This window comes from Cinclus cinclus, chromosome 16 (genome assembly GCF_963662255.1).
Source record: "Cinclus cinclus chromosome 16, bCinCin1.1, whole genome shotgun sequence".
Lineage (NCBI taxonomy): Eukaryota > Metazoa > Chordata > Aves > Passeriformes > Cinclidae > Cinclus > Cinclus cinclus.
The window spans coordinates 2586530-2597090 of NC_085061.1; the positions used below are offsets into that span (position 1 = coordinate 2586530).

Here is a 10561-nt window from a genome sequence, read left to right on the forward strand (position 1 = left end):
CAAATTATTCCAGTGCCTCATCACCCTCAGAGGGAAGAATTCTTTCCCTATATCCCATCTAATCCTGCCCTCCAGCAGTGGGAAGCTATTCCCCCTTGTCCTGTCATTCCAGTCCTTGTCCAAAGTTCCTCTCTATCTCTCTTGTAACCCCTTTGGGCACTGGAAGGGGCTCTAAGGTCTCCTCAGAGCCTTCTGTTCCCCAGGCTGACCATTCCCAGTTCTCCCAGTATGGCACCGCTCCCATTCCCACTCCCGCTCCCATTCCCACTCCCGCTCCCATTCCCACTCCCGCTCCCACTCCCACTCCCATTCCCACACCCACTCCCATTCCCATTCCCATTCCCATTCCCATTCCCCATTCCCATTCCCCATTCCCATTCCCATTCCCCATTCCCATTCCCATTCCCATTCCCATTCCCCATTCCCATTCCCATTCCCCATTCCCATTCCCCATTCCCATTCCCCATTCCCCATTCCCATTCCCATTCCCCATTCCCCATTCCCATTCCCCATTCCCATTCCCATTCCCATTCCCATTCCCCATTCCCCATTCCCCATTCCCATTCCCATTCCCCATTCCCATTCCCATTCCCATTCCCATTCCCATTCCCCATTCCCCATTCCCCATTCCCATTCCCCATTCCCCATTCCCATTCCCATTCCCCATTCCCCATTCCCATTCCCCATTCCCCATTCCCATTCCCCATTCCCCATTCCCCATTCCCATTCCCCATTCCTCATTCCCATTCCCGGCCCTGCACGCGCTGCCGCCGGCCGGACTCTCGCCTGTCCCCTAGCGGGGAGAACCGGCGCTGCAGCGGCACCGCTCCGGCACCGGGAGCGGCACCGGGACCGGAATCAGGGTTGAGGTCGGGATCAAGGAAAGCCACTGTCCTAAGAGCCTCCGTCAAGGTGTCACCGCGCAGCCCCCAGCCCGCCTTGGGACCGACCCTTCTCTCTGCTCCCGGCCCCCCGCACCGGAGCTCGCACCCAACGGGGTTTTTTCTCCGGACTTTCGGGCACTTGCACCGGGCAAGTGTAAACCGGAGCAGAACCGCGGCAGGGAGCGGCGTGGGACCCTCTGCATCCCCCAGCCCCCGGTTCCTGCAGCTCGGTGTCTCCCCACTCCCCGAGCCCCGGGAGCCCCAAACCGGCTGCGGGGCGCCGGGAGCCCGCACGGGGCTGAGAACGGGACGGGTACAGAGCGCAGGGACCCCGTGCTGAGATGCAAAGAGATCTCTTTGCAAACGGGACGGTGAAAGGGACCGGGAGTGCGAGCGCGAGTTCGAAGAACCGGAGTTCCAATCGGGCTGCGAACGGGACCGGGCTGCGCAAGCCGGGAGCGAGAACGGCGATGGGGAACGGGATCTGTCTGCGCACCCCGGGAGTGCGAACCGGGCTGCGAAGGAGACGGGACTGCCAAGCACCCGGAGCCCCAGCCGGGCTGTGAACGGGACCGGGCAACCGAGCGGCAGGAGTGCGAGCGGGGCTGCGGGCGGGAGCGGGACTCGCAGCCCGGAGCCCGGTGGGGGCTCGGGCCGGGCCGGGCGCGGAGCCGGGCGCTGACTCAGCCGCCACCGCCCCGGGCCGTGACGCGCCGAGGGGCGGTCGCTGCCGGCTCCATATAACACGGCGGCCGCCGTGCAGAGCTCGCACCGACCCTTCCTGAGAGGGAAGAGGGGCTGAGCAGCCGGGCCAGGCAGCGCTTTTCCTCCTTCTCCTCCTCGGTGCAAGCCGCACTTTTGCCGGCGTCAATGAAACTGGCGGCGATGATCAAGAAGATGTGTCCCAGCGAGGCCGAGCTGAGCATCCCCGCTAAGAACTGCTACCGCATGGTCATCCTGGGCTCCTCCAAGGTGGGCAAGACCGCCATCGTCTCGCGCTTCCTCACCGGCCGCTTCGAGGAGCAATACACGCCCACCATCGAGGACTTCCACCGCAAGTTCTACAGCATCCGTGGCGAGGTGTACCAGCTCGACATCCTGGACACGTCGGGCAACCACCCCTTCCCAGCTATGCGCCGCCTCTCCATCCTCACAGGTACTTGACAGGAGGTCCCTCTGCCAGATTCCTGCTCAGTTTGGGGATGTTTTTGCAGACCTGGGAGGAGGGTGGTACGATTTTGTGAGTTCAAGTGGTTGGGCAGCTCTTCTTGGTGGACTGGAGGATGCAGGACCTAGGTGCTGCCTGGTCCTTCCTTCTCCAAGCTTCTGTTTGGCTTAGGAGTGGGTCTCTGTGTCCCCATCCCTGCAACCACCTCACGTTCCCTCTTTGTCCCCAGGAGATGTGTTCATCCTCGTCTTCAGCCTGGACAACCGAGACTCCTTTGAGGAGGTGCAGCGCCTGAAGCAGCAAATCCTGGAGACCAAGTCGTGCCTGAAGAACAAAACCAAGGAGAACATAGAGGTGCCCCTGGTCATCTGCGGCAACAAGGGCGACCGGGACTTTTACCGGGAGGTGCAACCCCGGGAGATCGAGCAGCTGGTGGGAGGGGACCCCAAAAAATGTGCCTACTTCGAGATCTCAGCCAAGAGGAACAGCAGCCTGGACCAGATGTTCCAGGCGCTCTTCGCCATGGCCAAGCTACCCAGCGAGATGAGCCCCGACCTGCACCGCAAGGTCTCGGTCCAGTACTGCGACATCCTGCACAAGAAGGCACTGAAAGGCAAAAAGCTGCTGAAGGAGGGGGGCCGGGGCGGCACGGAGGAGGCGTACGGCATCGTGGCCCCCTTCGCCCGGCGGCCCAGCGTGCACAGCGACCTCATGTACATCCGAGAGAAAGCCATCGGCGGCGGGCACGGCAAGGAGAAGGATCGCTGTGTGATCAGCTAGGAGCCCCCGCTCGCCACGGGAAGGAAGGAAGGAAGGAAAGGAGGAAAGGAGGGGAGAGAGATGCTCGTTCCCGAATTGACTTTGGGCAGGTGCCCAGCCGGGCAGAGAGGGCGTCTCCTCTCCCCCAGCCTCCCTCCTCCCGCTTTCATCGTCTCCCTCCCTGGGGGTTCGTTTTGGGAGCGAGGGATGCGAAGGGGGAGGCGTTGGAGGGCAGGAGGGGATGTCACTGGGAACAGCCTCCTCCTCTGGGCAAGGAGACAGGGAAAGGGTGAGCTGCTGGGCAGCCAGGTGGGAGGATGAGTGTGGAGGGCACAGACGTTGGTGTTTCTTTTCCTCCCAAACCACCCAGCCTCAGGCACTGCCCTCAGGAGGGAGGGCAGGGGCCTGCCAGCACCTGCCTGGGGCTTTGGGGTTGGTTCTTGGTTTTGTTTTTTTTCCAACTTGAGAAGATGTGCACGGACTCTGGCTCTGTGTTGTGTGTTCATGTATGTCTGCAAAACACATGCAGAAGACACTCCTAAGATGTTGCAAAGACATTGCAGAGTTACAGCCCCGATGGACCAAAAAACTGACTCTTGTTTACACTTGTCTTGTTTAATTTGCAAGATTTGGGGAGGGTGGGGGGAGCGGGAAGGGTTTTACAAAATAAAATAATAGGCACTTTATGTAGGTATTGTTTGTCGTTGACATGAACAAAAAAAAAAAAATCTTCAAGTGTTTCTACCGTGGGTGAAACTTGATGTTTTATTTTTTCTACAAATTAATAAAATCTTTTAAAAAATGACACCTGTGGGTTTGCCTTTGCTTCCTTGCCCTATCCCATAGCAAAGCCTGCTAAGCAAAAGGCCTGAACCCCGAGGTGGCAAAACCAGCCTCTCACTCAAGCCCCGTATTGCCCCATTTTTCCCCGACTCCCAGTGCAAAGGTTCCCGCCTCTGCAAGCCGCAGGGGTTTTGCCACACAGGGTAACGAGGGGCCACGCAGGGAGTTACTCACTCCAACGGGTCACTGAGCCAGCACTCTTTCCTCACTCCACTACGCCGAGTGACGATGCTGCCAGCCCCACGGCACGCCGGGCAGTGGCATGTCACAGCCTGCAGTCACCCTGCAAACTGACATCACTTGGTTGTAAAGAGCTGATTGTGTTTCGTGCTCTTTGCCGATTAACTAAGCATGCTTTAATGATGTCAATACACACTGATTCATTGGCACCCCAGCTGGGATATTGTTTTTACTCTGCAATATGAGTAAAGGAAGTACTTTGCTCAAAAGGTCACCTTTACATCTGATGGTTTTTAATCTCTTCCCAATAACAAGTTGCAGTAATCATTGCTAGAAGTGAAACAGGATCACTGTTCAAAGAAATCTTTACCCAGCTCCAGCTCATTTTCAACCTCCGCTTCCACCTCATGCAGCAGCACAGATCCGTGTTTAATACATATTAATGGCAAAAAAATATCATATTGAAGCCACAAAACAACAGTGGGGGAGCGAGACTGCAAAGCAAACCATCTCAGTTTTGCCTGAAACTTGGATTCAAGTTGAGAGAGTTAACTTCTTCCTGAACTAAGTGCCAGACATTTCTTTGGCAACAAGTTGTTTCTTCCAGCTCTGCCTATGCCTGATTTCACAGGAACAGCAACTGGCAAAAGAATGGAAAACATCGTCCAGGCATGAGACACAGGAATTTATTGAGCTGGGATAGGCAGTGGCTGGTGGAAAGGCAATTTCAGTAATAAAAAATGTGTACATTGTGCTTTGTTTATCTCAGTGTTCTGCTTTACTCAGAGTTTACACGCTGGCACTTTCCCAAAGAAAGTACTAGTAGAGTATCTCAGTGGGGACAGAGTAAATCTCTGAGCTACAGGTGAGTTGCAACCATTTCACTGAGCAGAACTACCTGTTCCAGCTCCTCAAATTTTTGTGGTTGTGGGAAGCCTCTAGATGTGGAACTTACCTGTCTGTTGAGCATGACTTTAGAATAGAATAACTAAAAGCTTTTATCATTTATGCCCTTTGTTTTGATTCTTGCTGTTCCTCTGTTGTAAGAGGGAAAGATGTTGGAGCTGGGCCCAGGATATCATGTGCTGCCAACATCCTGCCCCTGCTCTGGCCACATCCACTCAGTGAACACACAAGAAGGGCAGTTTGGAATTTAGAAATCTTTATTTGATTCATTTCGGACACAACCACCAATTGTTTAAAAAGAGAAATGCAGAAGTAATTGAAAGCAATCATTCCTCTTCCAACACACAGGGAATGGAAAGTGTACCAGAGACTCTTTCCAGGAGCATGGCCAAACAGTACATGCTTCCCTCTTATGTTCCCTTTTGATGTTTGGCCATTTTTAAGTTAAAAAAAAATTGCAAAATGTCCCCTTTTTCACCAGCAGGTACTTTGACCCTTAGTGAGGAGAAAGCAAAATGTCTCCTGCTTGTTTGAACATAAAAAAGAAAAACCCCACCCTGAGAGAAAACAGGAGATGGGATACATTAAGTGCACAGTCCTGCAGCTGATCAAGGGAACGTGCCACTGCCATGGTCCCAGGAGAATACACGGTGTCCTGTCTCAGTGTCACACACCCATGGTTCACACAGGCACAACACCACAGCTCTGCAACCACAAACCCTAAAGAAATGTCCACTTCTGCCAGCCTGGATAGGAGGTATCTCAGACCTGGAGAGAGCTGTGCCTTTCCTACTCCTTGGGGATTTCAAACATACAAAGGCTCTTGTACTTCTGCAGCAGCTCGTTTTTGGTCCGGACCTGCTCCCTCAGGCTCTGCAGCTGCTGCTGCTGCTGCTCTGGGCTCACCCCGATGCCAGGCATGGAGCTGATCAGCTTCCTCATCTCCTGGAACTTGTTCTTGAGCTCGTTCAGTACCTGGTGAACATCCTGGCTGTCCTTGTCCATGCTGCAGAGGAGAGAAAATCGAGACACTGTGAATTCTCCTATTGAAAATGCTGTAATTTCCAATACAACCAGGGTTTAAACTGGAATTCACTGGGAAAGTAGCTCTTGCTATCTAGGTACACACACTTGATTCACCTATCCCAATAAAATGACACAGATGGATATAGATTGGGTAGCTCAGGGGCAAACTGGTTTCCTGCAAGTTTTCAGGACACAATCCAGACACCTCAGGATGCATTAATCAGGTTAGGAGCTGCTCTGCAGCTTTCAAACATCACCCTGGGCAGGCTAAATTCTCCCTCTGAACTCCTGTACGTCTCTTTGGGGAAGGTAAGATTGCATATGTGTTGTGTGTAGTCACCTGGAAAAAAAGATCTCAATCTCACCCATGACCTGTTGCTGCTGTAATACAAAAAAATCAATGCAGTCAAACAGCTTGACAGCAGAAAACAAAAACTGCTCCCCAAAGTGCCAGAGTGTCCAAAGGCAGAGAAAATGGTACTTGGGAGCTTTAAAAGAAGTCTCTGGAGATTTATACTTAATAAAAGAGAATCAGTGGGGGTTTTTTTATTTGGTTTGGGGTGTTTTTTTTAAGACCAGCAGAATTGGCTCTGCAGACAGCTCTGTGCTTTTCAAGGCTCAGTGTTGTCTGAGGCAGCGTCTGCCCTTGAACCCTCATTAGTATCTGACTCAGCTTTGTTAGCACCAGCAAGAAGTTTCACCGATTCCAGGCAAAAGCAGTCCCCGCTTCCAGGCTGCCTGTTAACAGGGAGAGCAGGATTCTAATGGTCTTTGAAAAACTGGGAGTCTGTTCAATAGCCAGACCTAAAAATAAATCTGCTTGGCATGACCAGGGCAGAGAGGTGCTCGATTATAACTTTGGGGAATCGTGACATGGCTGAGAGCAAAACTTTTAAGCAGATGGCTGCCGCTTGTTTCAAAAGCCTGTTGGAACAAAATATTCATTATTCCCTTCTAAATAAAACTGCAGCTGGTACTATGATGTCTCCCCATTATGCAGGCACTCAGGGCCAGGTCGGCAGTGGAAAAATACAGAAACACACACAACCAACCCCATGGCACATCTGGGCAAGGATGGGGTGACACTGCCTTTCATTCACCACAGCTGGAGGCTGGCTTTGACAGGGGTATCCTCCTCACATCTCATCCCCTTCCTCACTCAAAGAGAACTGACAGCTGCCTGTTGCCTGGTTGATCCAAAGGGATAAATATTTCAGGGTTGGTGGTTTTTTTTCGTGATGAGCAGTAGTTTTACTGCTGGAACAAGCCACTGAAGTGATTCCCTATTTGAGGGCATGGAGAGGTGGGAGTGAGAAGGTGTGGGAAGAGTCTGCAGCTTTCTGAACTAACACAGGATTCAACACAGCATCTAACCACAGCCTATGCTGATGGACGGGGCACAAAACCTGCCTTAAGGCACAGTGTTTTTCATCACACCAGCACAACCCACCATGAGTGGAGCCACAAAGTGGGACCTCAGCAGTGATGCCACTGACTGTACAAGGCTGGAAATATCAGTAGACCTGATATAGGAAAACTTTCTCCAGACCCAAACAACAGGAAACAGCACCCGTCCTTGAATGTCAGCAAATTTACATGATACATCCTCACTCTGGAGCACAGAGTCACCTTGGAGATGTGTCTTCACAGCTGAGTGAGTGTCAGAACAGCAGGGCTGGGCTCTGCCACTCGAGGCAGTGTTAGAGGACAGCCCGTTTGCCATCTGTCAGGGACAGGAGGCACAACATCCCACCGCTGGCTGCCGTGGTGCCACCTTTCTGCCACACTGTTCAGCATCTACATTGGCTCAAGCCGCCCAGGTAACACCACACATGCATCCAAGGGAGGCAGCAGGGCAGCAGGAGTGGGTGGCTTGGTGGGACAGGACACAAGACATCCCTGGGACTGTCATCTGTGAGTCACTACAACCTGATCAGTGAAACATCACATTACGTGAGGTCTCAACCCATGGCTACTGCCCACTTTGGTGATGGACACACACACGCCTGGCAAGGGATTTAGCCTCACTCTGTGGTCTGCACAGATCAGAGAGAAGCAAGGTCAGAGGGCAACTTGATGGCCTACACCTAGCACAATGGGGAAACTGAGTGAAATTACAGTGTTTGTGTTCTCATGCCCATTCTGGACTGGTGTGTCAAAGGTATTCATTCCCATAGATTGGGTTGTTTGGGCCATTAAGGATGAACCTCCCTCACCTTTCAGACATGCCTGCTCCAACTGAAACATCAGCAGGACACAAATCAGTTCCTCAGTGTGTGCACACAGAGAGGGCAGGAAGAAAGCAACTCAAGTTTCCCATGCCTACTCCCTTACCCTGCAATCTCTCCAGGTGAGAGCACAGAGCCTGCCTGGATAGATTTCCATGGCAGAGACATTCCCTTTCTGGGAATTCAGATGAGCATCTCTGTAGGGTTTATCCTGGGCCAGAAACACGTCAGTTCTCAGGACCCTTGTACCAGCACCTTTCACCTGTACAGTGCTTATCTTGAGCTGGGAAGAGAACAGTCTATGTCTCACTGAAGAAGCCATTCTCCTTTTAACAACTGCCCGGAAATGGGCTGCTTTCCTGATGCACTGCCTGTACTTTCTGAGGCTGTTATCAGCCAGAGAGTGCAGTTCTCCAGAGCAATAACCCAGCGGACACACAGTGCTCCTGCTCCAGGGTTAGTGGTGGGGCAGTGTACCTGAGCCTTGGGAGCACCTGCACGGCTCAAGTGACCCCGACACCACCCAGCTACTGACTCAGAGTGGAGATGTACTTAGGGCTGTGCCAGCTCCCTCCAACACCCTTCCCAGGAACTCCAGCTGAGAGAAAAATGGCAAAGGAGATGCTGGGAAGGTAAAAAGCATCACTGGAGGGGTGACCCCATTGCCCTGCTACCTCTTCAGGGCTTCCTGGGGAAGTGGGGGCTGGGGGAGCATTACTTGAGAGAGGATCCAATAGCCCAGCTCCCTATTCAAGGCATTATGAGGATGCTAAGAATGAGAAAACAACTTAGAGGAACCCCACAACTGTGCTCCCCGTCCAGGACATCCCACAGATGCTGTGGTTGGCAGAACATCACTCGAGGGAGAACCCCATTGCCCTGCTCCCCATCCAGAGCATCCTGGGGATGCCGGGAACCGGGCGAACATCACTAGAGGGGACATCCCATTGCCTCACTCCCTATCCAGGGCATCCCCGAGGATGCTGTGACCGGGAGAACATCACTGCCGAAGGCACCCCTTAGCCCTGCTCATCACGCAGACCTCTCAAGGGCTCTGGCGTGAGGCAGCACCGTCCGAGCGGGGCGGCTGCGGCAGGGCCGCGGTGCCCGGCGGGGCGGGGGGTGGCGGTGGCCGTGCCCGCCGTTACCATTTGATGATGTCGTGGACGAGCGGCAGGAAGGAGAACTCCTCCTGCGCGGGCGACAGCGGCGGTGGTTTCTGCTCGGCGGGCGGCTCTGGCGGCGGTGGCTCCTCAGCGGCGCGGCCCGCGGGCCCGGACGCCATGTCGGGCCCGGCAGTGACGGAGCGGGGCGGGGCGGGCCCGCCATGGCTCCGCCTCACGGCCCTCAGCGGGGCTGGAGCCGGGACGAGGTGCGGGCGGCGTTCCGGTGTACGGCTGTGTCCTGCCGGCGGGCTCTGGTCCCGTTGAGACACCTGTAATCCCCCTGAAACTTGCAGTGATTCCCCCCCGAAACCTTCAGTGATCCCCTCAAATACCTCCAGGTGATCCCGCCTGTGTCCCAGTGATCCCCCTACACCCCACTGGTGATCCTCCCTTAGACCCTCCTGTGAGCCTTCCTGAAACCTCCCGTGATCCCTCCTGAAACCTCCAGGGATCCCCCGAGACCCCCCAGTGATCCCCCTGAGACACCCAGTGATAGCCCCTAACATGCCCAGTGATCCCCCAGAAACCTCCAGTGATAGCCCCTGACATCCCCAGTGATCCCCCTGAGACACCCAGTGATAGCCCCTGACACCCCCAGTGATCCCCCTGAGACACCCAGTGATCCCCCTGAAACCTCCAGTGATAACCCCTGACGTCCCCAGTGATCCCCCTGAGACACCCAGTGATAGCCCCTGACATCCCCAGTGATCCCCCTGAAACCTCCAGTGATAACCCCTGACGTCCCCAGTGATCCCCCTGAGACACCCAGTGATAGCCCCTGACATCCCCAGTGGTCCCCCTGAAACCTCCAGTGATAGCCCCTGACATCCCCAGTGATCCCCCTGAGACACCCAGTGATAGCCCCTGACACCCCCAGTGATCCCCCTGAGACACCCAGTGATCCCCCTGAAACCTCCAGTGATAACCCCTGACGTCCCCAGTGATCCCCCTGAGACACCCAGTGATAGCCCCTGACATCCCCAGTGATCCCCCTGAGACACCCAGTGATCCCCCTGAAACCTCCAGTGATAACCCCTGACGTCCCCAGTGATCCCTCCCCATGCCCCCCTATTGCTTCCCCCTCCACTCCTCAGTGATCCCCCTGCACCCCTCAGTGATCCCCATGCGATCCCCACGGATCCTCCCCTTACACCCCCTCAGTGATCCCACCTCACATCCAAGTCCCACACAGGAGGTGGGGGGTTGGAGGAAGAAGAGATTGTGGAGTCCCACACCTCAACAGCAGGATGAGGAGAAGGGGTGCCAGGTGCCATCCAGGTGTCCCAGGAGCTATTCAGGGACCACATGAACTACCCAGAGGTCCCAGAAGACATCCATGTATCCCAGTAACCACCCAGGGATCCCAGGAACCACTCAGAGGTTCCAGAAGTTACCCGTGGC

The 10561-nt window shown here is 54.6% G+C and overlaps 2 protein-coding genes across 2 annotated transcripts; one reads left to right on the forward strand and one right to left on the reverse strand.

The window, feature by feature from the left end:
* The first annotated feature begins 1754 nt into the window (after window positions 1-1754).
* RASD1 (ras related dexamethasone induced 1) lies at window positions 1755-2832 on the forward strand. Its single transcript, XM_062503749.1, has 2 exons — window positions 1755-2040; window positions 2282-2832. The coding sequence occupies exons 1-2, from the start codon at window positions 1755-1757 to the stop codon at window positions 2830-2832; spliced, it is 837 nt and encodes a 278-aa protein (XP_062359733.1).
* Window positions 2833-4979: 2147 nt separating this feature from the next.
* On the reverse strand, window positions 4980-9287 carry MED9 (mediator complex subunit 9). Its single transcript, XM_062503682.1, has 2 exons — window positions 9143-9287; window positions 4980-5746 (listed from the first exon to the last, which is right to left on the reverse strand). The coding sequence occupies exons 1-2, from the start codon at window positions 9277-9279 to the stop codon at window positions 5530-5532; spliced, it is 354 nt and encodes a 117-aa protein (XP_062359666.1). The 5' UTR covers window positions 9280-9287; the 3' UTR covers window positions 4980-5529.
* Window positions 9288-10561: the final 1274 nt, after the last annotated feature.

Excerpts from the sequence above, each read along its gene's own strand:
- RASD1 (XM_062503749.1), top strand. The coding sequence starts at position 1,755 with ATGAAACTGGCGGCGATGATCAAGAAGATGTGTCCCAGCGAGGCCGAG. Across the intron at positions 2,041-2,281 it reads CCGCCTCTCCATCCTCACAG|GAGATGTGTTCATCCTCGTC; the intron begins GTACTTGACAGG and ends CTTTGTCCCCAG.
- MED9 (XM_062503682.1), bottom strand. The coding sequence starts at position 9,279 with ATGGCGTCCGGGCCCGCGGGCCGCGCCGCTGAGGAGCCACCGCCGCCA. Across the intron at positions 5,747-9,142 it reads GTCCACGACATCATCAAATG|CATGGACAAGGACAGCCAGG; the intron begins GTAACGGCGGGC and ends TCTCCTCTGCAG.